This window comes from Heterodontus francisci, chromosome 41, assembly GCF_036365525.1.
Source record: "Heterodontus francisci isolate sHetFra1 chromosome 41, sHetFra1.hap1, whole genome shotgun sequence".
In the NCBI taxonomy this organism is placed as follows: Eukaryota; Metazoa; Chordata; class Chondrichthyes; order Heterodontiformes; family Heterodontidae; genus Heterodontus; species Heterodontus francisci.
The window spans coordinates 33340516-33367229 of record NC_090411.1 but is presented as its reverse complement, the minus strand read 5'-3'; the positions used below and the strand labels follow the sequence as shown (position 1 = coordinate 33367229).

Genomic DNA, 26714 nt, shown 5'->3' with positions numbered 1-26714 from the left:
TGTACTATGGGACAGAGCATGGAGAAGTCCACTCCAATAACTCAGCACCTTCAGGGGAGCAGAGCACAAATTAAAATGAATCATTTGATTTGTTTTCCTGTTCCAGTGAAGAAACCAGCACTGTCAAGACCGACCTACCCTCCACCACAGCAGCCAAAACCCAGTCTGCCTTGGACATCTAACCCAGTGTGCGCTTCCCTAACCCTGCCGGTGGACGAAAAGGCCATCATCACTCGAAGAGCCACTGCTGGTCCCGTTCGGACACCATCCATGCCCCCTCCTCCTGTTCCTCCCCCTCACACGCACCAGCGAGCAGCTAGCCTGGATTTACCCTATTCCGACGTGGTCTGTCCGCAGGGGAATCCCGTGGCCTCTACTCAGGGCTCGAGCAAGCAGACTTTGGACGCCTCGGGTAGGGACCCGCAGAGGGCCACCTCTGAAATGCAGCCCTCGCAACCTCGTTGCTGCCAAGTTGGGTGGAATAAGCAGCCACAGCCATTGCCTAGAAGTAGGGTTTTTTCCATCAGTCAAGCAATACCTTCAAATGTGAATTCGGAAGTGAACGGATCTTCTTCTATGGAAAAGTGTGGTATGTAAGGAATGTTACAGAGGGGCTGGGGTCGGGATGGCGAAGAGAGGCGTTCCATAATCTTTTGCCAATTTCATGCTGCGTTCCTTTGACCAGGAAACCGAAATTCAAAATTCCTCTCAATGTGCAACTTACCCTGATTAAACAGCAATTAAACTCTGGAATTGCCTCCCTAAACCTCTCTGCCTCCCTCTCCTCCTTTAAGACCATACCTAAAACTAACTCTTGGGCTCCACTTTTAGACACCTGGCCTAATGTTTCCTTCATTGGCTCCTTGTCAATTTTGGCTGGTAACACTCCTGTGAAGTGCCTGCAGACATTTTCCCTACATTAAAGGCGCTATATAAATGCACTTTGCTGTTGTTGCATCATAATTACATAGAGTTACATACAATTTAGTATAGAAACAGACCATTCCACCCAACTGGTCTATGCCAGTGTTTGTGCTCCACATGAGCTTCCTCCCATCTTACTATGTCTCATCCTATCAGCATATCCTTCTATTCCTTTCTCCCTCATATGTTTATCCAGCTTCCCTTTAAATGTATCTATACTATTCACCTCACCCACTCCCTGTGGTAGCGAGTTCCACATTCTCACCACTCTCTGGGTAAAGAGGTTTCTCCTGAATTCCCAATTTGGATTTATTAGTGACTATCATATTTAAGACACCTAGTTTTGGTCTCCCCCCACAAGTGGAAACATCTTTTCATCTACCCTATCGAACCAGTTCATAATTGACCTCTATCAAGTCACCCCTCAGTCTTCTCTTTTCTAGAGAAAAGAACCCCAGCCTGTTCAATCTTTACTGATCATTATAACCTCTCAGTTCTGGTATCATCTTTGTAAATCTCCTTGGCACCTTCTCCAGTGCCTCTACATCCTTTGTGAAATATGTCAATCAGAACTGTCCAAAGTGCTCCAAGTACATTCTAACCAAGGCTCTATACAAGTTTAACATAACTTCTCTGTATATGGTGTTTTTGAACATTTGCAGTGATTGCAGAGGGTTAAATTATGAGGACAGATTGCATAGACTAGACTTGTATTCCCACAGAGTAAAGAAGATTAAGGGGTGATTGAATCAAGGTGTTTAAGATGATTAAAGGAGTTGATAGGGTAGATAGAGAGAGAAACCATTTCCTCTGGTGGGGAATCCACAACAAGGGGACATAAAAATTAGAGCCAGGGCATTCAGGGGTGATGCCAGGAAGCACGTCTTCACACAAAGGAGAGGGGAAATTTGGAATTCTCGCCCCCAAAATGCTGTTGAGGGTCAATTGAAAATCTCAAAACTGAGGTTGCTAGGGTTTTGTTACGCAAGGTGTTACGACCAGGTAAGGAGGGGGGTCTCAGACTCCCCATTCACCCCTTCTCTGGTTTGACTGCAACAGGATCTAACCTTGTTTAACACAGTGATTGAATTTACCACCTCAGTGAGCGCTTGCTCCTGTTCCTCTACTATAATTGCAAATGAACCAATCAGACAGGTTTTCTTGAGTTTAAACAAGAAAGATGCAAGTTTATTATCCTTATCATTCTAAAATGACTGAAATACGCCATGTATCCGTGCCCACATTCACACGAGCCACACATACACAAATAGATTACAGAAGGAAAAACCAAGTTGGGAGATTGGAGTAGAGTCTGTAATAAATGGAATTTAACTACAGTTCAGTAGTCCCAGTGTTCTTAGTTGAAATTGTCGTCCTGAAGTCCTCGCTGGGCCACGTGCATGGTTGCAGGCTTGCTTGTATCCTTGTTGTTGGTTGTAAGGATCTGTAGACTTGGCTTTGCCAGCTGCAGCTTGAAGCTTCACTGGCTCTCTACTGGACAGAGGGAGAGAGAGAGAGCTGTTCCCTTGTTTACTTCCAGTTATAGTCTGCCTTCTGAGTCAATGGGTGTCGATGGCTCTTGACGACCACATTGATAAGGTTATCTCAGGTAATTGAATCAGAGAGCACCCCATTGTTCTGACTAGGCTGAGTCAATCATGCTTGTCTCCAGTCTAATCCTTTGGTGTTTCAAATGCAAATGTTCATGGCCATCTTAGCTGCTAGCTGTTCTTTTTAAAAAGGTATTTGTAACAATTTCCAGAAAAAGTCTCAGGCAAAGTTCCAACTGATGAAATCAATATTTCAAATTTGCCATGTGGGGTTTTCATATCAAAGGGTATAAAGGGTTTTGCATCCAAGGAAAGTAGATGGAGTTAAGCTGCAGATCAATCACAATCTAATTTAATGGGCTGAATGGCCTCCTCCTGTTCCTTTGATCCTAAAATGGAAATAAAATATTTCTTGTGTTCCTCTTTAGGAGCCCAGGAGAAGTTACTGTCAGCCACCACGGAGAACACGAAGGAACAATCCTGATTAAGACCTGATTCTAAAACAGCAAGTGGGATTGGACAGTACCAGAACCTGAGTCCAGATCATTTCACTGGCTAGCCCTTTATTATACAACATCCAATGAGATGTTTTCAAATTTTAGATCTGCCTTTTTGATTGGCCGGTTCGCTTCCAAGAAGCGTCCAATCAAGAGAGGCGGATCCTGGCTCTCCTGCTGCCTGGTATGGATAAAGGCAATAGGAAAAAAAAACTGCAAATGCTGAGGATCAAAGATGACAACAGGAGAGGTTGGAGAGACTTGCAGATCCAACAACATCTAGGACAACTGTGAGCTGGAAAATCATCTCAATGGGCAAGAAATAACGTTCAAGGTGTAGACTTGCACTCACTCCAACTGTGTCACCAAATGATGCAGACCAAAGGAGTTCCCTGATTTGATTCCGGGCTCCGCTACGTTGGCTGTTCTCAAGCGGAGGGAGCCAGAAAAGAATCAACTTTCTATCACACCTTTCACAACCGCAGGACGTCCCAATGCGCTTTACAGCCAATTAAATACTTTTTTTTAAAGTATAGTCGCTGTTGTAATGCAGGAAACGCGGCAGCTAAATTGAGCACAGCAAGATCCCACAAACAGCAATGAGATAATCTGTTTGTGTGATGTTGATTGAGGGATAAATATTTTGCCTCAGCACCCTGGTAAGCGGAGCAGAAAACCAAGCGCGATTCCTGCTCTGGGTCACTATCCAGTGTCATTTGCTGGAAAATGAATGGGTTTCTGTTAGGATTGGACCAGGCTTGCCCTCAATGCCCCCCTCAATCAAACGATAATGTGTTTTAGCTCTCAATTCAGATTGCCGCCACTCCCTTCTTCAATATTAAATTACATTAGATGATCCCTTTACCCTATCACCTTTAGTTTTGTACAGGTTCCCCGTCTTATCCCTGTGTAAATATTATTTGAAGATTATCCAAGTGTAATTTAAATATTCCTGATGACCCAGTAAAAGAAAACGATTCTCTTAAAAGCCAATTTTCTGACTGGCAGTTTGTTTTGTATTGTGTTCACTTGATATCAGCATTGAATGGTGTAGATGTGGGAACAGGAGGGAGGCTGAACAAGATCGAGAGTGACCACAGACTCAAGGCTGGCCAACTCTGGTCATTGCACAGCACAAATCGACAAATCAAACAAAGCTGTCGACCTGTCATCCCTAAGCAGCAGAGTGCAGGGCTATTGTGACAATCCCGGTCTGAGGTAATGCCTTCACCCACTGCGAGAATATACTGGGCCTTTGTGCACAAGCCCAAGTTCCAAATAAGAAAGTACTTGCATTTCCATAGCATCTTGTACAACGTCAGGATATCCTATAGCACTTTACAGCCAATGAAGTACATTTTGAAGTGTAGTTATAGTTATAATCTAGGAAATGTGGCAGCCAATTTATGCACAGCAAGGTCTGACAAACAGCAATGTGATAATGGACAGATAATCTGTTTTACTGGTGTTGTTTGAGGGACAAATATTGGACAAGATCCGAGGAGAACTCTCCCGTTCTTCATCATTCGCCCTTCAGTATGGAAGAATAAGGTCAGGATATCAACTCATTTCTTGCAGTGCGTTCTCTTGTGACCGATGGTGCTTATTTTTGCTAGGAATGATTGTCCGCGGAGCGAACAGTGGATCCCAGATAGACCAGGTTGGGAATCTTTCCCAGCTGGACTTTTTCATTCAGCATCAGCAATGTTTCAGGTTCCTTGGTGGATAGTTTTCGCCAATGATTTCTTATCTTCAGCAAGTTAATCCTACTTACCGACATTCTGGCAGTGTTTCTGAGTAGCTTTTAAGTAGACATTATATCTCATGTGCTGCCCAACTCAAAATCACTTCCAAGTTATCAATGTGCTATAAAAGATCTGAAGGATTCGTTCATCATTTGCGCCACATAACTGTGCCTTCATGATCAGAGCTGGGAATCAGGAATGGTGGCATACTGGTAATGCCACTGGCCTAGTGGCTATGGGGAAAGGGCAGGAGAGTGGGAGTAGCTAGTTGCTCTTGGAGGGAGTCAGCATGGACACAATGGGCTGAATGGCCTCGTTCTGTGCTGTAACCATTCTATGATTCTAGTAATCTAGAGGCCTGGAATATTGCTCCGGAGACGTGTGTTCACAATCCCACTATGGCAACTTGGGAAATTTAAATTCAATTAATCAAATAAATAAAAAGCTAGTCTCGGTAATGATTATGGAACTCCAGATTGTAAAAACTTATCTGATTCTTTAAATCCGCTGTCCTCTCCTGCTCTGGCCCACATGCAACTCTAGAACCACAGCAATGTGGTTGACTTAACTGCGCTCTGAAATGACCTAGCAAGCGACTCAGTTGAATCAAACCGTTACACTTACCACTGCCTTCCCAAGGGCAATTAGGGATTGGCAATAAATACAGGCCTTGCCAGCGATGACCACATCCCACGAACGGATAAAAGAAAACTTTATGTCAATTTTTATTTTCAAGAGCTTTGGCACTCATTTGCTGGCATGGTGCACCCAGGATAGCTGTGATGTCAGTGGCTGTAACAGATATGGGGTCGAGCGGTCATGGTCCTCCCCCTCTCCCCCTTCTCAAATATTCTGAAGTCAGCCAAGGCGGCTTTGGAGGATTTTGCGCCCAGGAACACTTCTTAGACCTTCCCCTCTCCATGGTTACCAAAAAGGCCAGGCTAAGGTGTCATTCTTCAGTTCTCAGCTCAGGCCCCTTCCTGCCAAATTGGCCCAATCTTGATAATAAAAGCAAAATACTGCAGATGCTGGAAATCTGAAATAAAAGCAAAAAGTGCTGGAACTACTCAGCGGGCCTGGCAGCATATCTGGAGAGAGAAACAAAGTTAACGCTTCAGGTCAGTGACCTTTCATCAGAACAATCTTGAGTTTGCTGTCCCCTTTTTCCCCTCAGCCCTCCAAAACTGGCCAATTCTTGAGCTTGCCACCCTCAAGTGGGTCAAAGGTTGAGGGCAGCCATCCCCCATTGGCCAATCCCAGCCCAGCATTGCTGACCAGCATCAACCGTCCTCCAATGTTTTTTATCAATGACACGTAGAGGCACGTGATCCGACGTCCTCTCAGACGATTGGTTCAACCGACCTTTCAATCAAGTGGCTCCCGCTTGTTTTCTTTTGACGTCCCATGGGGGCGGTTCGGTGGTACTCTTCGCCCACTGATTGGCTGAGGTGCGAGATGAGGTAACCGGTGCGGTGATTGGCTGAGTGAGCTGTCAGTCAGCGTGCCGAGCGGAAGTGGTTTGAGCGTCCGGCGGTGGCGGCTGATTGTGAGGGAAGAGTCGGTGATTCTGCCGAGTGCAGCCGCCTGGCCTTCGGTCAATCGATTAGAATCGGCAGCCGTGATGCCGCGGGGAGGTGAGAGCGGCGCCGGGGCGCTTCAGTCTATCACGTTTGTTAGCTGGGAGGGAGCGCGGGTTCAATCCGCTGCCTGGAAGGCCGCGGCTTCAGCCCCGTAGGATGGAATGGATGGGGGGGGGAGAGAAGAAGACACATAGCAACCTGGGGGGGGGGGGGGGGGGAGGGGAAGGGGACACATAGCAACCTGGGGGGGGGGGAGAGAAGAAGACACATAGCAACCTGGGGGGGGGGGGGAGGGGAAGGGGACACATAGCAACCTGGGGGGGGGGGAGAGAAGAAGACACATAGCAACCTGGGGGGGGGAAGGAAAGGGGACACATAGCAACCTGGGGGGGGGAAGGAAAGGGGACACATAGCAACCTGGGGGGGGGAAGGAAAGGGGACACATAGCAACCTGGGGGGGGGAAGGAAAGGGGACACATAGCAACCTGGGGGGGAGGGGAAGGGGACACATAGCAACCTGGGGGGGGGGGGGGAAGGAAAGGGGACACATAGCAACCTGGGGGGGGAGGGGAAGGGGACACATAGCAACCTGGGGGGGAGGGGAAGGGGACACATAGCAACCTGGGGGGGGGGAAGGAAAGGGGACACATAGCAACCTGGGGGGGGAGGGGAAGGGGACACATAGCAACCTGGGGGGGAGGGGAAGGGGACACATAGCAACCTGGGGGGGGGGAAGGAAAGGGGACACATAGCAACCTGGGGGGGGAGGGGAAGGGGACACATAGCAACCTGGGGGGGAGGGGAAGGGGACACATAGCAACCTGGGGGGGGGAGGGGAAGGGGACACATAGCAACCTGGGGGGGGGAGGGGAAGGGGACACATAGCAACCTGGGGGGGGGGAGGGGAAGGGGACACATAGCAACCTGGGGGGGGGGAGGGGAAGGGGACACATAGCAACCGGGGGGGGGGGAGGGGAAGGGGACACATAGCAACCTGGGGGGGGGGGAGGGGAAGGGGACACATAGCAACCTGGGGGGGGGGGAGGGGAAGGGGACACATAGCAACCTGGGGGGGGGGAGGGGAAGGGGACACATAGCAACCTGGGGGGGGGGAGGGGAAGGGGACACATAGCAACCTGGGGGGGGAGGGGAAGGGGACACATAGCAACCTGGGGGGGGAGTGAAAGGGGACACATAGCAACCTGGGGGGGGAGTGAAAGGGGACACATAGCAACCTGGGGGGAGGAGGGAAAGGGGACACATAGCAACCTGGGGGGGGGGAGGGAAAGGGGACACATAGCAACCTGGGGGGGGAAAGAAAGGGGACACATAGCAACCTGGAGGGGAAGGGGACACATAGCAACCTGGGGGGGGGGGAAAGGAAAGGGGACACATAGCAACCGGGAGGGGAAGGGGAGACATAGCAACCTGGGGGGGGGAGGGAAAGGGGACACATAGCAACCTGGGGGGGGGAGGGAAAGGGGACACATAGCAACCTGGGGGGGGAGGGGAAGGGGACACATAGCAACCTGGGGGGGGGGAGGGAAAGGGGACACATAGCAACCTGGGGGGGAAGGGGACACATAGCAACCTGGGGGGGAGGGGGAGGGGAAGGGGACACATAGCAACCTGGGGAGGGGAAGGGGACACATAGCAACCTGGGGGGGGAGGGGAAGGGGACACATAGCAACCTGGGGGGGGGGAGGGGAAGGGGACACAGCAACCTGGGGGGGGGAGGGAAAGGGGACACATAGCAACCGGGGGGGAAGGGGACACATAGCAACCTGGGGGGGGGAGGGGAAGGGGACACAGAGCAACCTGGGGGGGTGGGGAAGGAAAGGGGACACATAGCAACCTGGGGGGGGTGGAGGGGAAGGGGACACATAGCAACCTGGGGGGGGGGAGGGGAAGGGGACACATAGCAATCTGGGGGGGGGAAGGGGACACATAGCAACCTGGGGGGGAGAGGGGAAGGGGACACATAGCAACCTGGGGGGGTGGGGAAGGAAAGGGGACACATAGCAACCTGGGGGGGGTGGAGGGGAAGGGGACACATAGCAACCTGGGGGGGGGGAGGGGAAGGGGACACATAGCAATCTGGGGGGGGGAAGGGGACACATAGCAACCTGGGGGGGAGAGGGGAAGAGGACACATAGCAACCTTGGGGGGGAGGGGAAGGGGACACATAGCAACCTGGGGGGGGGGGGGAGGGGAAGTGGGCACATAGCAACCTGGTTGGGGGGGGGGAGGAGACACATAGCAACCTGAGGGGGGGGAAGGAAAGGGGACACATAGCAACCTGAGGGGGGGGGAAGGAAAGGGGACACATAGCAACCTGGGGGGGGGGGAGGGAAAGGGGACACATAGCAACCTGGGGGGGGGGAGGGGAAGGGGACACAGCAATCTGGGAGGGGGGGAAGGGGACACATCAACCTGGAGGTGGGGGGAGGGGACACATAGCAACCTTGGTGGGGGGGGGGGGGGAAGGGGACACATAGCGACCTGAGGGGGGGAGGAGACCTATAGCAACCCGGTGGGGGTGGGAGAAGGTGACACATAGCAACGCTGTGGGGGGGGGGGGGGGGAAGGTGACACATAGCAAACTGGGGGGGGGGGGGTGGAGGAGACACATAACAACCCGGGGGGGAGGGGGCGGGTAGGAAGGAGACATAGCAACCTGGGGGGTGCGGGGTGAAGGAAACACACAGCAACTTGGATTGTGGGGGGGGGGGGGTGAGAGACACATGGCTAGCAGCCTTGGGGGTTGGGGTGGGAAAACACATAGCAACCACCTGTAGGGGTGGGCAGCGACACGTAGCAACTTGGTGAGAGAAAGACACCAAGCAACCTGGGGGGAATGGGGACATAGCAGCCCCCAGGTGACTGGGGGAATGGGGACATAGCAGCCCCCAGGTGACTGGGGGAATGGGGACATAGCAGCCCCCAGGTGATGGGGGGGGGGGGGGGAGAATGGGGATATAGCGGCCCCCAGGAGATAGGAGGGAATGGGGACATAGAGGCCCCCAGGAAATGGGGGGGTGCGGAATGGGGACATAGCGGCCCCCAGGTGATGGGGGGGGGGGGGAATGGGGACATAGCGGCCCCCAGGTGATGGGGGGGCGGGGGGGTGGGGAATGGGGACATAGCGGCCCCCGGGGGGGGGGGGGGGAATGGGCATAGCGGCTCCCAGGTGACTGGGGGAATGGGGATGTATCGGCCCCCAGGTGGATGGGGGGGGGGGAGAATGGGGACATAGAGGCCCCCAGGTGATGGTGGGGGCGGGGAATGGGGACATAGCGGCCCCCAGGTGATGGGGGGGGGGGGGGAATGGGCATAGCGGCTCCCAGGTGACTGGGGGAATGGGGACATAGCGGCTCCCAGGTGACTGGGGGAATGGGGACATAACGGCCCCCAGGTGACGGGGGGGGGGGGGGGGGGAATGGAGACATAGCGGCCCCCTGGGGAATGGGGACATAACGGCCCCCAGGTGACGGGGTGGGGGGGGAATGGAGACATAGCGGCCCCCTGGGGAATGGGGACATAACGGCCCCCAGGTGACGGTGGGGGAATGGAGACATAGCAGCCCCCAGGTGGGGGTGGGGGGGTGGGGAATGGGGACATAGCAAGTTTGGTGGGAGGGTGCACAGCAACCTGAGGAAGGTGGGCAGCCCATGGCAACTGGGGGTGGCTGGGGCTATGTCGTCTGGTTGGTGGTGGCATGGTAATTGGGGGAGGGGGGGAAATGGAGTTCCTCAGCACATGGCAGCTTGGGGATGGATGTTATGATGGTGCGGGGGTCGAGGGAGTCAGAGCTATCATGAATTTTTAAAAAATTGCAAGTAAACTATCTGATTGAAAACTTGCAGCACTTCAGTTTAAAAGGTTTTAGTCTGTGAGGTTTCCAGGAAGTAGTGAATCTTGCAACAACATTGTTCTTTACCCTCCCGCCCTATGCACTGATTCAGGCGATAGTCCGTGGCTGCTCATACTGCCATCCTGGTTGATTATCTGGTACATGTGCCTCCATCAATACAGAAACTAGTTTTGTGGTGTCTTTTTTTACTCCCCCACCCCACAAAATTTATACTTATGCAAATACGCCATAGAGTTTAAGAAGTGAAATTTCTACCAGAAGATGATCATGACTCTGTTCTGTGGATTGAGGGATCTGGGACTCCTTCATGTTCGGAGGCCTTCTCTAACAATTAAAATGAGGCACTCAAGGGTATGTTATGTGTGAGTCAGCAGTTGTTGGAAGGGTAGCAGTAAGATGGAGCTGTAATCTTGTGTAACAACTGGTCTGCCTTCATGTCTGTGAGCTACCAGTCTCATTTTCCAGTTGAACATCTTATTTTATTGAGTCATAACGTGACCAGGCTTATTCAAAACTTCCTTAATATCAGAATTTAGCAGATAAATTTCAATTTCAGAATACTCGGAGGACAGAGTAAATGGCAGATCTTGTATTGGAGGTTTTATCTTAGATTTGGACCCTGAAATGGCAGTGATATTAAACAGACAAATGCCTGGCATATTCGTCTGAATATACTGTTGTATTGGAGGCATAATCCAATTCTTTTAGCATTAGATAAAATAGAAGGGTAATATTCAGGCAAACATGCTGAGCATTGTGTGCTAGTATCCCACAGAGTGATATCACAGCCTTGAACTATGAATGTTTTAACTGGTGCCTGATCAGTGCTAGAAGGTGAGTTTGTGGATTTTTATAACTCTGTTCTAACCTGTGCCCATCAAAACACATGTTTTGTTCCTTCCGGAAATTCGCTTTGCATTTATTCCTCATCCACATGACACTAACCAACTGTTGAAAGCCAGGTCAAACTGGTTATTGGCCACAGTGACCAACAGGCCTGATCAGTTTGAGGGGCAAAAGCCTCAAGTTCAAAGGTGACTAGTTCCCATTAAAACAGGATTCCTGTGCACCAAGCGTGAACATAAGCTGGAAATGCCATAAATTAAACACAATAAAACTAACTTTTCACAGTCGGAAGTATGAGGGCAATGGGAGATACGTGCTTTAGGGTTGCGTTAGAGAATCGCAATTAATGAGTTGCAAATAAACATACAACTGAACAAAGCAGACAACCCAATGTTTATAAAAGGAATTGTAGAATTTGATGAAAAGCAGGATTGAGTAGTTATAAAAATGACTGACAATTATTAACTGCTCTTGAAGCCCTGTGATTAAGTCCTGTTGAAATTGCTGGATTATTAGTGGATTAGGGTTAAATGACAATCCAGGGTTTGATGTCATAAGCGATTTTGTACATTTACAATCAGGGAGCATTTTTGACTTTCAAATTGTAGGTAGGATGAGATCACAGGATAAATACGGCTTTTGAATTCATAGTCCCAAGAGTTTGAATGGCAAATGTGTGACTGCATCATATCAAGGGGTGGAATCCCTAGTCATTCCTGTGCCTGAAATGATGTGAGCGAAGCAAAGGAGAATTGATATAGGGCAACAAGCAGCAAGTAATGTGAAGAGGCACCAGCTTAAGGGGGAAGGGAAATGGAGAGAGTGCTTTTTAAGTACTTTGTATTTTCAATTAATTGTAAGCAATTTGACTTTTCAAGAAAAAATTGAACAATCTGGCCTTTTCTGCATGAAATTGCAGCCCCATTTTATCTATATCCTAGGCCTTCATCACTGGCCATAAGGAGCTTTGTGATGCACCTAACTTTCACAGGAAGGCTGATTCTGCACCCTGCTCCTACAGTACCTTTCTACCTCTCTGATTACAGCCTGCAGAATTGTGGATTTCAGATTACAGCTGGAGCAGAGAGAAGATACCTGACTGGCTTGGCTGAGAATGCTTCGCTTTTGGTGGGAAAGTATATGCACTGTTGTTCCGTGCAGTATACTAACCTGACAAGCTTTTGATGCCATTTTCTAAAGGGGCGAGATAACTTTCCAAAGCTTGTCCAAACTGGGGGGTTTTGAGGATGGGAAAAGGAGGAGTCTGAGGTTGAGAGGCCGAGGGGGTTTAGGGAGAGAATTGTAGAGTGTGGGGCCTAAGCATTTGACAGCAAGGTTGAGTAACGGCAGGATTTGGATTGAAAGGGATACATGAGCCACAGGAATAGAGTTTAATGATGAGGGATGTATGGCTGGAGGAAATTATAGAGATGGGCAAGGCAAAGAAGGGATTTAAACACGAGATGACAATTTAAAAATTGAAGCATTTTAGGATCAGTAGCTAATGTAGGTTGGCAATGGGCAAGAGCGCAGTTATTAGTGTAAAAGAATTCCATGGTTGAATTAAATAATTTTAGATACTAGGAGCTCACACTCTCTGCCTAATAATTTTAATAGTTATAGTGTTCGGTTTCCATTTTTATAGATATAGTTGTAAATCAAAACCAGTGCCTGAGATTGCAAGAATACTTATCCTACAGAACCCACAGTGACATAATTAACTTGGACACTAATTTTGCTTCTTCAGGAGGTGGGCTCATGTAACTAGGGTCTTTGAAGATTGTAGTCCTTTAACATCCATAGTGAACAAAGTGATCACTTCACATAGTGGATCTTGTTAGTTTATTTCATGATTCTGTTGATAAAGGGAGTGTACATAATGCAGTTTGTATTTTCTCCCCTCAAGGATTCTACTGTAGCAATATTTGTTACAGAATATGTAGGTGCAAGCATCATTGATATAATCAGCTTCTCGTGCAGAACATAATGTGAACAAATACCTGTGTTTTTTGTACCCTGGTCAGCGTTCCAGTTGATATTTCATTGGGATAAAATTGTCCGTGAGCCCATGTTTTGTATATTAATTTTCCCCAATTGGTTGAATTTTGTCACCCCTCTGCCCGTGAATTAAGAAAATCTCAGGGAAATTACAGAAAGAAAGAATATGCATTTATATAGCATCTTTCAGACGACAGGATGTCCCAGAACCTTTTACAGCCAATTAAATACTTTTTGGAGTGACTGTTGTAATCTCAAAAATTGCAGCAGTCAACTTGCGCACAGCAAGGCCCCACAGCACCTGTGTGATAATGAACATCAGGGGAAAGTCTACACTCATGGAATAATGGCCACAGGATCTTTTACACCCTCCTGAGAGGGAAGACGAGGCTTCAGTTTTACATCTCATCTGAACAGCAGCACCTCAAACAGTGCAGCACTTTCTCGGTACTGCACTGGAAGTGTTGACTTGGATTTTGTGCTCAAGCTTCCAAAGTGGGGACTTGAACGCCACATAGCTTATGGCTTGAAGGCAAAAGTGCTACAGAGATCATGAAAATAATTGAGGACAAGAGCTGGTTAATAATTGATCTCTGCTTTGCACTGATATTAAACCTGCAATATATATTGAGACAGGGAGACTCCCTGAAGTTTCCATAGTTTGTTTAACTTTGTATAGAGTGCAAAGCAAGGAACCTGCTGCTAGTTCCTGGGCGTTGCTTTAAATGTTCACGAGGAATAAGATTCTACCCACTCCTTTGTTTAAATTTTGAACTCTGGGGAGGTAGCCCTGCACATACCCATAACCAGTCACTCGCACAGCTAAATGCAATGTGATTTCTATAATACATTTCTAAAAGACAAAGACTTGCATTTCATAACAGGACATCCCAAAGCACTTTGCAGTCAATTTTGAGGTATAGTTTCTGTTGTAATGTAGGTGGGGAATGAACACACAATTATCATTTAAAAGTAACCGAAAATAAGTCACCGTGCAATTATGGCAAAAAGTTGTTGCAGTTGAATTTCAGGTAAGAAGACGAGGAAAGCTGCTTTTTTTTTTAAGTGTATAACTGAATATTGAACGATTCCCACACACTTGGAAATTTCTGCTGTTATGTCCTGAACATGCTGAACTTGCAGATTTCTATCTTTGGCTACACACCATCCCATCTGCTTGTTTGCAGATTCTAATGGAAATGTTTTCTTTTCTTCAATTCCTTCAGGTAAGCGAGGCCACAAGGGGAGGGCAAAGCAGTTTACAAACCCAGATGAGATTGATGCTCAGATGAAAGCAGAGAAAGAAAAGGCAAGTTTCTGGCAGCTGTACTGAGTTGCTAAACTACATGGGGACTCCTGCACACTGAATACTTTGCGTGTTGGGAGCTCAAGGGCATTGAGTCTCCAAAAACTTGCATTTGTATAGCACCTTGAATGTAGTAAAACACCCCAAGGCATTTCATGACACAGAAGCAATATCAAATAACTTGACACGAAGCCATGTGAGATATTGGCTCAGTTGACTGATCAAAGAGAGAGGATTTAAAGAGCGGCTTAATGGAGACGAGAGTGGTGGAGAAGTTTCTCCACATTGTCTTCGAAAAGCTATAAGAACCTTTTGCGATGGAACGCACCACACTGTTGAGACATGATATTTGCTTCACTGTTGAAATTTGAGTTCAAATTGAGCTGTGGGGAGTAAGAGAGGGTGAAATGACTGGACAGTGCAATGGGTTAGGCGTTTCTTGGAACCTGAATTCAAATCCAACCCAGATAGTTAGAATGTAAACTTCCCTTCATCTGGCTGCTGTGAGATTAATTGGGGACAGTTATGCTACAGTGGCCACAGGACCAACTGGCACAGTAGTTTTAAATAGAGAGAGTTTTACTCTGCGTTGCTGCTGCACCTGACCTGGGAGTGCTTTGCCCAAAATGCAAAGTCTTCCATTCCTCAAACTCAATCATTTTGTGTGTTTAAGGATGCTTCACTCCATAGCTAATGTGCTGTGGACATTGGAACAAGTAAGTTATTCTACCTCAACTTTAGGTGCCCCTCGCCTCCTTCCCAAATCTGAATTATTGAACCCATCGGTTAAATCCATCTGTTGTTGCCCAAGCTAATGAGTTCTGTCTTTAAACCTTTAGACAAAAGACCTGCCAGAAAATGCAAGTGACCCTGATTCTGACAGCAGCGAAGATGACTCAGAGGTGAGTGCCCTTGACTGTGAAAGGGATGAGTGCTATCCTTATTGCTCTTGCTGCCCAGGTTCTGCTTCCCCCTGCAGACATTGACTGTTACCGCTGTTACCAAATCCCTTGATGTGTAGACTTCGTAAATAAAATTTCTTGTTTCAATAACTGTTTAGTTGCATTTTCTTTCTTCAATTTTGTCCCCTTCCCCCATCATGCCCTGCCCCCATCCTCCGCTAATAACTGAATCTTGAAATGCAGTTCTACCAGCTCCCTCTGGTAGCTCACTTAACCAGCTCCATTCTTCACTTCTGAGCCTGCCTGTCTGTAACTTATCCTTTCATGAAGAGCTTCACTGCTGAGCTCAATCCTTTCCTCAACTGACACTTTCCATGGCGTAGTTACCAGAGAGCTGTATTTTCGCCATTTGCTCCCTTGCCCCTGCGCATTAAAACACACTCAAACATTAAGTTAATAGCTGGCTGACCATATGGAGGGTGTGGTGTTCTGAGAGGTTTGTAGAACTGCACAGTATGAGCTGGTATTGCTGTTTGTGAAGACCACATCCCGGCTAGGGTATTGGTCAAAGACTTCATGCCAATGTTTATCTACATATGGTGGACTCAGGTCTCTGCTTCTGAGCTATCCGCACTGTCAGTTCCTCAGCTATCAAGTGCAGCCTAGGTCCTCTCCTCTATCCCCACCCTTCCCAAAGGAATATATCTCCATTAAATCAATAGGTTTATTTTAATAGGGCTGTTTTGCAGGTTGTATGGAAACTGGATTCGCCCTGTTTTCTCTTGCCGTTCTCTTGCCTCTACATAGTGGAGAACAAGAAAAGGCGTAGGAAATAAGACTAATTCTAGTTCCTGTAGCAGGCTGGTGCAGAAAGTCTTCCAAAAGCCGGTGCAAAAGAGATGAGGTACATTGAGTACCATTTAGTTGAGACTAAGTTTCAAGTTTATTGTATTGTGGTTGTGTTATTATGGAGAATTGTTGCACAGGATCAGGCCATTCGGGTGCTTGTGCTCCACACAAGTCTCTTCCCATCTCTCCTCTTCTCACCCATCTCTCCTCTTCTCGCCCTATCAGCAGATCCTTCTATTCCTTTCTCCATCGCGTTATCTAGTTTCCCGCTAAATGCATCTATGCTCTTCGCCTTCTATGTGGTAGTAAGTTACACATTTTAACCACTCTGGTGTGTAATTTTCAGTGTTTCTGGTAGAGTATTAGACATTGAGCTGGAACCCTGCACTCATTTTTGTGAGTGCCAGACTGCTAGGCTTGTGACAAGTGCCCTTGTCACAGGTGGAATCAGTCCATCTGTTACTAATCAATGCTGTAATCTTCAAAGGGCCACTGTCACTATCAGGGAGAGAGAGCTGCAATAGCCAGTTGTTGCTCATCGCAATTGTTGTCACATACAGGCATCAGCATTCAAACGATAGAACAGGTTTAACATTTCGGGTGCAGTCAGTTTTTTTTAAAATGGACTGTGGGCATTTATTGTTGAGCGGAAAACTAATTCTTGGGTTCTTGAAATGGGTGAGATCTGAATCCTTTTTTTCCCCTTATCCCAGCCCAAGAAGAAAGGAGTGGAAGGTTTAATAGAAATCGAGAATCCAAACCGAATAGTACAGAAAAGTAAGAAAATAACTGCTTTGGATCTCAATCCTCCTAACCGTGAGCTCAGCAGGCGAGAAAGGTAAGAAGGCACTTCAGTCTCATGTCACATTTGAAACTTGGAATCTTTCATGATTTCTCTCAGAGCTAACTGACAATGTAACGTATTCTCCATCAGCATGTGCATCACATCAAATGTATACACCACAAACTCTGTGCCCTCATCAACTGCTCCATTCCTTTCCCTGCCCACTATCTCTGGACAAACCAGTTTTCAGCCTTGGCATTCTGTTTGATCTCTTGTTGAGCTTCCAGCTCCATATTGTTTCTGTCCAGAAAGCATTGCCCGTCTCCACCCTCCACTTTAGCCCGTCTCCACCCTCCACTTTAGCCCGTCTCCACCCTCCACTTTAGCCCGTCTGCCACTGAAAAACTCCTTTATGTCTTTGTCGCTTCTGGACCCGATGTGCTGCAATGCAGTCCTGGCCTCCCATTAAAGCCTGGCTACCCGACCCGAACCGACCAAACCCGACTGCGTGTGTTTTCTGTTTCAAAAATATGTTTGTTATTGTCGGGTCGGGCATTTAAAAAAAAAAAATTAAAGGACTCTGACCCGGGTCAGGTTCAGGTTGGCTGTTGTTGGGTCGGGCCCGCATCGGGTGTTAATTTTATACCCGAGCCAGGCTTTACCTCCCATCTTCTACTTTCCATAAGATTTAGTTTGTCCAAAACTGCCCCTATCACATCACACCCCAAGTCTCACTTGCCCAACACCATATCTTTAATGGCACTATTGCCTCCCAGTTCCCTACATCTGAAAGCAGATCTGTCTGCTCTTTTTGTTTTCTCTCCGTATACATTAGGATAGGCCCATTTCCAAAGAGAAATCATAATACATTCCCTTTAAGGTTTGCTGTTCTGTATCTCCAGTGTCTGTTTAATGAATTTACAAACCAGTTTATTTATGGTCCAGTGCTAAAAGTTTAAGTGAGCTATTGAGACGAGACATCATGCAAGACCAATATGAATTTTGTTTAATTTCTTTCTTTCCCTTCCCCACCCTGCCTTAAATAAACATATCTCAGGGAAGAGATTGAGAAACAGCAAGCACGAGAGAGGTATATGAAACTCCACCTCGAGGGGAAGACTGAGCAGGCGCGTGCTGACTTGGCGCGGCTCGCTATCATCCGGAAGCAACGAGAAGATGCGGCCAAAAAGCGGGAGAATGAAAAGAAAGGTTGGTGATCGGATTGATTTAACCAGTGAAAGCCAGTGTCTGTTCAGTGATAGACTGGTAATGGGGATTTGTACTGGGCTACAGAGGCCAGGAAATTGGGGGTGGGGGTGGTACAGAATTTGTACCCCTGGTGGCTAGACTCGAATTAGCACAAAATAACTGGTGATGGGAGAGTGGAAGTCTCATTTGCTGGCTGTAAGTGCCATAAGTAACGGAGTTTCAATCTGTGATGGGTTCTGGTGAGTCCCTTCCCTCCCATCCTGATGGCTTAAGGAGCTGCAGCCTCTAGTGGGTTCCTTGCCACAAAGGAGATGAGATTGGGGAACTCTGGAGTAAGGGAATTGAATCTCTCCTTCCATCTGCGTCCTTGTCAGCTTCATTGATCTTCACTTTGGTCTGTCCTGAAGATTTCTCCTGCTGTAGGGCAGCATTGCCACTGATACTGTATCCACTTAGACTGTAAAAAGTGCAGCACTGCAGTTGCAGCTTTCCTCTGTCGAAGTTTGAGTGGTCTGGAGAGTTGTATAACATTAGGGTGAAATACTGATGGTTGCAGATCGATCGCAATTGATGGGAGCAATATGGGGTGACGGCTTAAGATGGTCACAAGGCTAAATGGTCTTGCCCAGTTATATTTCTCCCCCACCCCATATAATGTATCAATTCCAATGCATCAGAAGCCTAGAGTCAATCACATTCACAAATGACAAAATTGTTGGCTGAGGACTGTAACTCTGTGTGACGACTCACCTGTCCATGTAAAATGGTCGCTGACAGTGAATTGAAACAAGGGGGGAATGATCAAGACGCCAGAATTGGAGGACTGTGGTGATTTCAAAGGATTGTAGGAGGAGGTTACAGAGAGAGGGAGGGACAAGGCCATGGAGGGATTTGAACACAAAGATGAGAATTTTAAATTTGAGATGCTGCCGGAACAAGAGAGAATGTAGATCAGCGAGACCAGGGAATGATGGATGAATGGAACTTGGCTTTTTTTTTATTCGTACATGGGCATCACTGGCTAGGCCAGCATTTATTGCCCACCCCTAATTGCCCTTGAGAAGGTGGTGATGAACCGCCGCCTTGAACCACTGCAGTCCTTGCGGAAAGCATACAGAGCTCGCATCTCTACCTTTCCAGCCCTTGCCTTCCTCCTCCCTGTGTAACTGCACGCACTCATCCTGGGTTCTCACCTGTGCCTCTGGTACTCGGGCACAGAGGGAACTGTGCATGCATGCGTGCACTTAAGTGCAGGAGAGCTTCTGCCTGTAGGTCGCAGTCCTGAGACCTGAGTTGCCTTGGACATTGCAGGGGGAAAGGGAGAGATGGACTTAAAAGATGGCACAACATGGCTGCAAAAATTAGTAGTGATGATGCGAGTAATCGTCTGATTGTTTGGCATGCTGCAGGATAACTTTGCTTTTTCTCTTCCTCTTTTTCTCTCTCCCTATCCTCACCCTCTCTCTTTCAGGAAAAGAAGCGAAGGCCTAGCGCCAAGTCTACCCAACAGATTCATCTGGTAACTTGGAAGGGCCAGGCTGGGACAGTCAGACTGTCTGCTCCCACACAGCTCATCTCCTCTCTGCCCATCGCAAACAAAAAAAAACACAAAAAAAAAACTACCCATCGCACCACATGCTGCAACTGGGTCCAGCCAGAGGGGAAACTGCGTTGTTTGAATTTTTACTCTTCCGATAACCACGAATAAATGGGTGTTTTTTAATCCAGCCGCGTGCTTTTAGAAGCACCATTGGCATTCTGTGAAATGAAGACTGAAAGACTTACGATTCTTTAAAAGGAAGTGCCATGGTCTGTCGGCGCTAAAATAGTTAGGGGTTCAAATAAGTAGCGTGACTTTGGGTGACCGCCCTCACTGCCTAGGTCTCGTACATGTAAGCTACAAGCCCGTTGTGATCTCCAGCTTCAGGGCCCTCCCATCTCATTGATTTCCATTTAAAACATTTATGTATAGTGGCACTAAGGTAACTCAAATTCTATTTTTGAGAAGAGTGTAGACGGGATTTTCTACCACAGGATAACGTCTGCTTTTATCGTATGTCTGTGGATGCGACTGATTGTCGCCAAAAATGGGGTGAGCATACTGTTTCTGAATGGGGGAATTAAATAATTGGCTTCACTACTTAACTCCCTAACATTTTTGATTGCATAAATAGGCTGCGGGGCTGTTTCAGGGGTGTGCTTCTGTTTTTTGGGTGTGTTGCTGGCACTGCAAGTGTGCCGAGTCTCTGCGTTCTCTATCATTTTTATTTGAGCTCCTATTTTCTTTTTTTTCCATTTGAAGAGTCTGAGTGTTTTTTCTTTTCATTGCTTCTTAGCGCGAAACTGTTGGCCTGCCAGTATTTTTGCAAGCTTCATTGGTTAATGGTGCTATGAGTTGATTAAAATAAGGAAACGCTTCTATCGTGAGAAAAGTCAGACTTGTTGTACTGTGTAAATCTGACATTGTTGTGAGCGGAAAGTTACATTTTTATTTTCCCCCTTAGGCAGGTTGTGGAGTAATCTAATTCCTACATTCGTGCCTGTCCCCTCGTTAATTTTTTTTAGTGTGCCTGTTTTCTTTTGACCACAGTTTTGTTTGTGGGAGGACTGGATAGATAATTTCTCCTTGACTCTCCATGAACGTTACAAAGGAAAAGATCACCGGTGCAGGAAAACAGAAATATAAACAATTTTCCGATATGAACTTTCCAGATTTAATTCCTGCCCTGTGATGAGTTGGTTGATCTGGGCTGGTTTGTTGGAGTGTGTTGGCAGGACTGGGAGATAGGGGAGTGGAAAGGGAGGAGATGCCAACATTAGTTTTAAGTTCCACTTGTGCCTAGGAATCCTACTCCTGATCACTCCCTGGTGGCCTCTTCTGCAAAGTGCATGTGTGCAGCCTTTGGGTAAACGGTTAGTCTGCAATGCCCTTGAGATCAAATAACCTGTGGCACTTCTTGCCTTGGCTTGCAAGAGAATGGTACCCTGAGCGAGGTACCACTGGTGTGTGCAGAATCCCCATCAAGGTAATGGGAGGTGGAGGTGGGGCTTATCTGCAAGAAGTAGGACTCTGGTTATCCCCAAGTGATGCCTGAGTTGCCATGAGCTGAGGTTGAGACACATTCTCTTGTTCCGTGCTCAATGTCTCCAGGCTCACTGGCATTCTTGGAGAGCCAAGGAGGTTAAGGGAGGGGCGGTGGGAATTAGAAGGACAAATACAATGCCCAAACGATGAATGAGCAGCAAAAAGATAAAGGTTAGTATTTGATCCTTTCTCCTTCAGACGCTGACTCAACCTCTACATTTCCAGCATCTTCTGTTTTTTTATATTTCTGATAAATTTAGGGGTGAAACAGTGAAAATCCCAATTGCACGAAACCTGCAAACTGAAACCAAAACGTACGGTTGTGATTTATTCTCCATTATTCTTTTTTAAAAAAAAAAAATTGTGTCTCCTTTAGCAGGGTACTGTTTATTTTAAACATCCAGACGTTAATGTCTGTTTTAGCTCGAGTCTCTTCTAAGCCATGCATATATTAAAAAAAACAGACCAAGTAAAATTCAGTACATCTTGGAGACGATCTCTCGTGCCCCAGTTCACTGGCCTCGGTGGGGCCTTGGCCCTCTAAAGCACTGAAGGTCGCAATCCAGGTCTCTGGAGTAAATAGGCTGAGAGCACCTGGTGGTGGTACAGCAGTCCTTGTAACACAGCCTTGGTTCGGAGGGGGGTGGGGGGAGGAGGGGAGCCTCTGTTTGAGGTTGACTTTCCCCTTTACCTGTGGCACTTTTAACAGTCCTGCTGATCCTTTTCGTCCCAATTCCTTTTAGTCCTCCATTTATGTTTCATCCAGTTGGGACTTTGCTTTTCCCTCTTCTTTAGGCTCACGAGCAAGGGGCTGCAGTGAAGAGAAAGTCACCCCAGCTGCCAAACCACAGCTGAAAACCCCAACGAAACTAGTTCTTGGTTCTGCGGAATTGTTTTTAATGCACCTCTGTGGCCTGGGCTTGCAGTTGCATTCCCCATTATCAACATGTATGTGGTGAATTACGGGCATCATTCTGTATCTTATTGCTCTGCTGCTGCATCCATGAGAGTGCTCCTTAAGCAAGGGATTGAATCGAAATGACCCTTGCCTAAAGCTCAGTGACACTGCACCACAGTGCAAACGTCCTCCTATGTACTTTATTCAGGTGCAGCAAACCTCTGACATCCCACCCTCGCTTTTACTTGCTATGCTCAGGTTATTTTACAAATCCATTCAGAAATTACAGGAGTCTGGGGTCGCTTTGCATCCGAACTAATTATGATTGAGGCAGCACTATGGTATAGCAGGTGGTTTCTTGGTCAAAGAATTTAATCTCGCATTCTAGACTATCGTAAAAGGCACAGGAAAAGAATTCCCACTGGAGAAGGAGTTATCAAAGGCATTCTACTAGATTAATATTTGAGATTTCAACTGACTGCAGCTGGTAATCTGAAACGAAACATGCCAACTTTTAATTTGTCATCGGTGTAACCAGCTGTACTTCAGGCTTCTTTGTGTCTCTATCCAAACTGCTTACACCCCTTGAGGCAGCATACTACCCATTGCCAGACCAACTCATGTTGCACAAAATGTGGGCTGGAAATTGGATTGCAGCTAACTTGAGTTCTTCTGTTAGGGCCATAACAGGTCAGATTTCAATCTGGCTTTGATTCAAGCCAAGATCGTCATCCTTTCCACTGTTTTTTAAATAAAGTGCTAAGAGCCCACTTTGTCAACCAGTTCCTCTCTGCAACTGGGCACCCACTCTTTCACCCTCTTGTTCAGATACTGGGAGATGTCAGTTGTCTGAAGGATCCTTTCCACAGAAGCTTGGGGATAGAGTCACTGAACTGTCAAGTGCGTGTGCCAGCACTGTGGGCTTCTGTTAGAAAGCATCCAGGCTGAAACCCCTCAGCAATCTTGTGTTGCAACATAATCACAGGGTTAAAGAATGCTTTTTTTTTTAATTTAAATTGAAATAAAACCTCTGGAAGAAATTGCCTTTTTGTCTTGGTCTGTTTTTTTGTTTTTCAAAAAAGGCATCTTGTAATTCATGCATCTGACCTTGTCACCTCCAGACTTGACTATTCGAATTCTTTCCTGGCTGACCTTCCATCCTCTACCCTCTAAATGTCTCATCCAAAACGCTACTGCTCTTTTCCTAATTTGCTATAAGTCTCGTGTGCCCATCACCCCATTTGCTCACTTACCAATGTTGGCTGCTGGTCTGGCAAAATTCACATCCATGTGTTCAGATTGCTCCAGGGCCTTACTCCCTGTCTCTAATATCCTCCTGTGTCACAACTCTCCAAGATGTCTGTACTCCTCCAATTTTGGCCTCTAGTGCATCCTGTTTTCTTTGTTCCACTATTGGTGACTGTGCCTTTAGCTGCCCAGGCCCTAAGGTCTAGAAATCCTTCCCTAAAACTTTCTGCATATTGAACTCCAAGCTCTTGGTCATCTCCCCTAATATGTGTCAAATTTTGTCTAATAACACTCCAGGGATGTTTTGTTAAATAAATGCAAAATTCTGTAGTGTGAGACTTGTGTCATTATGCATGAACCATGCTTTGCATTGAACTGATCTGGAGTGTCTATATCAACTCTTGTCTTGGTAAGAGCTTGGCAGGAGCTACTTTTAAGTTAAAGGATTAGAAGGCAATACACAATGTAGTATGGAACTGGGCAGCCCAGAAGACGGCTTTGTTAAACTTTGAGCCAGAGCTGAGTAACTCATCTCAACCAACAGAGCTGGTGGAATATTAGTTATGCTCAGCCAGGGTTCTAGCTCCTGGTCACTGTCCAGTGTTACCTGTACAGTCCACGTGATCATTGAGTGAAAGCCTGGGTGTTTGATCAACTGAAATGATTAATCCAAATTATATAGGCTCAAATATCAGAGATAAATCAACTTGTTGATTTTATTAATATCAACAGGAAATGCAAGCAAGTTACAAGTCTCGTCGGATATCCATTAGGGGGGGCGGGGGGGGGGGTCTACCAACAATTCAGGAGTGTTCTCAGCACAGTTACTGGAAGTCTATTCATACACCTAGAGGGACAGTCAGATGACATGCTCTGGACCTATCAATTCTGAGATTGTGATCCTTATGTGTAATACACACCAGTAGATGGCAATGTTGCACAACATATATTCTCACTCGAGTTTATGTGGAAAGTAAGACAATTTTGCATAGCTATAAGCATCACCACCCATTAACAGAATGATAGCAGCTGGAACATAGACATGTCTCCAAAGCAGCTATAATTCCCAAAGTTTCCTAAATTGCAAGACCTGACACCTTCATACTTTAGCATCCAACAGAGCCCTAATGATCTAATCTAACCTTTATCACAAGGAATGTGTTACTTTTATAAAGGTATTAATACTGACTTCTAGTGCCCTACTGAGGGAGCGCTGTACTGTCAGCAGCGTCAGCTTTCAAATGTGACATTAGTCTGGGGCTCCATCTTGCCCTCAAGTGTGTGTAAAAAATCTCTCAGCACTATTTTGGAGAAGAGTAAGGGAGTTCTACCCAATGTCTTGGCCAAAATGTATCCCTCAAATCACATCATTAGCCAGATTATCTGGTCATTATCAAATTGCTGTTTGTGGGATCTTGCTGTGTGCAAATTGGCTGCCATGTTTTCTACATTGCAACAGTGACTACATTCCAAAACACTTTTATTGGCTGTAAAGCTCTATAGGATGTCCTGAGGTCATGAAAGTTGCTATAGAAATGCAAGTTCTTTCTGTATTAAGCTGTCTTCCAAAGTATACACCATTCTACAATGGGTATTGACACCAGTTTGTGACCATGCTCATGTGTACTGTCCTTCATATTTGGTTAAAATGTCAAGATAACTACCTAGAAAGAGACAGGAGAGGGAGCAACCCAAAAGATTTGGGGCAAGTGTGGGCAGTCAAACACTTTACTCAAGTGGGCCCTTGATACAAACTGATGAAGCTGCAGGCTGGAAATACACTAGAGTGTGCTCCTGCCTTAGATTTACTCCATAAGGTACAACAGAGCTGCAGTCACCAAACCTCAATGTTGGGAAATTGAGGAAATCTTCAACATACCTTGAAGTGATGTGACAGTGCTTGCTCGGTCCATGCTGCTAACTAATTTTTATACATGTTGAAAGCATTTTTTTTTAGATATATTGAAAGATCAAGGATTAAGGTCCATATTGTGAGATGCCATGAAGATTGAAGAATAAGAGAAAGCCAAGCCTAGGTTTTAGACTTCTTGGAGGAGGACATACTGAAGGAAGCAAGGAATCACATAGTTTGGGTTTGTAGCAAAGAAAGAGTTAAGGAGTCAGCAATTAATTAAGAACATTAAATAGTAGAGTTCCAAAGCTCAATTTTAAATTTCTCATCCTTGTTTTCCAATCCCTCCATGACCTCACCTCTCTCGATCTCTGTGATCTCCTGGGGCATTGTACCACCCCTCCAATTCTGGCCTTTTGCAAATCTCCAATTCCCATCACTCTGCCATTGGTGTCGTGCTTCCAGCTGCCTGGGCCCTAAGCTCTGTAATTCCCTCTCTAAGCCTCTCAATCCTTCTTTAAGGTGCTCCTTAAACCAGACATCTTTGAGCAAGCTTTTGGTCACTGGACCTAATATCACCTTATGTGGCTCGATTGTCAATTTCTGATCGATAACACTTCTTTGAAGATCCTTGGGACATTTTACTACATTTAAAACAATAAAATAAATGCAAGTTTTTTGTCCCAACCACAATTTTGTTACGCAACACTGCTGATTAACTAACTGCAATCTATGCTAAACCTCAAGCTCTACAGTGTTTACACAATTGCGAGAGGGGCCCTGACGAGGTGGGTAGACTGAGCATATGAACCATTAGCCTGCGAGCTGTCTGGGTGTCTTTCCCCAACCGAGGGATCAGTCACTTTACACTCTTGTTTATCTTATGACAGGAATCCACTGATGTTTGGGAAAGCTCTTCACTCTCTCACTTCAAAGCTGTTGCGTTTCGGGACGGTTTACATTTTGCAAAGAAGGCTAGCATGAAATTTGGAAACAAACGATTAGTTTTAATTACTTCAGAGCCACAGGAAGTGAAGAGTCTCTGAGTTCCCAGCATTGTTGAGCTCCCTTGAGGTCTTGGTACTGAAAGATAGTTTATTGGACTCAAAACTGCCACATGATAGGTTAACAGTGGAACAATATTGGCCATTTTGCATTTTGGTTCAAATCAGCAGTTGTCTCGTGTTGCTGAGGGCACACATGGTCAAATGTTTCCCTCTCCTGGACCCCCCCCCCCCCCCCTCTCCACCCTTGCCCAAAAGAAAAGCTGGATTTTGTTTCCAAATGATTCCTGGGATATATGTGGAGAGACTAGAGAAGCTGGCAACGTTCTCCTTACAGCGTAGAAGGTTAAGGGGAGATTTGATAGAGGTGTTCAAAATCATTTATGGTTTTGATAGAGTAAATAAGGACAAACTGTTTCCATTGGCAGAACGGTCAGTAACTAGAAGACACAGATTTAAGATAATCAGCAAAAGAACCAGAGGAGACATTATTCTATTGTAACTATTGTATTGTAACCTGGAATGCACAGCCTGAAAGGGTGATAGAAACAGATTCAATCATA

General features: G+C 46.6%; 2 protein-coding genes across 4 annotated transcripts in view; both read left to right on the top strand.

The window, feature by feature from the left end:
• LOC137353459 (SH3 domain-binding protein 1-like) overlaps positions 1 to 3957 on the top strand; it is a 104584-nt gene extending 100627 nt beyond the window's left edge. For both annotated transcript variants that reach the window (XM_068019767.1, XM_068019766.1), the window contains 2 exons: positions 107 to 589; positions 2903 to 3957. In XM_068019767.1, the coding sequence (XP_067875868.1) occupies positions 107 to 589; positions 2903 to 2958 (539 nt within the window). In that variant the 3' untranslated portion in view covers positions 2959 to 3957. The remainder of the gene's footprint in view (positions 1 to 106; positions 590 to 2902) is intronic.
• Positions 3958 to 6203: 2246 nt separating this feature from the next.
• The window catches only part of pdap1a (pdgfa associated protein 1a), a 34184-nt gene continuing 13673 nt past the window's right edge, over positions 6204 to 26714 (top strand). Inside the window, exons 1-6 of one of the 2 annotated variants that reach the window (XM_068019775.1) lie at positions 6204 to 6350; positions 14241 to 14323; positions 15160 to 15222; positions 16785 to 16909; positions 17913 to 18064; positions 19536 to 23087. In XM_068019775.1, coding sequence (XP_067875876.1) covers positions 6338 to 6350; positions 14241 to 14323; positions 15160 to 15222; positions 16785 to 16909; positions 17913 to 18064; positions 19536 to 19555 — 456 coding nt within the window. In that variant the 5' untranslated portion in view covers positions 6204 to 6337 and the 3' untranslated portion in view covers positions 19556 to 23087. Of the gene's footprint in view, positions 6351 to 14240; positions 14324 to 15159; positions 15223 to 16784; positions 16910 to 17912; positions 18065 to 19535; positions 23088 to 26714 lie in introns of those variants that run through there. The other variant, XM_068019777.1, reaches the window with a different exon arrangement.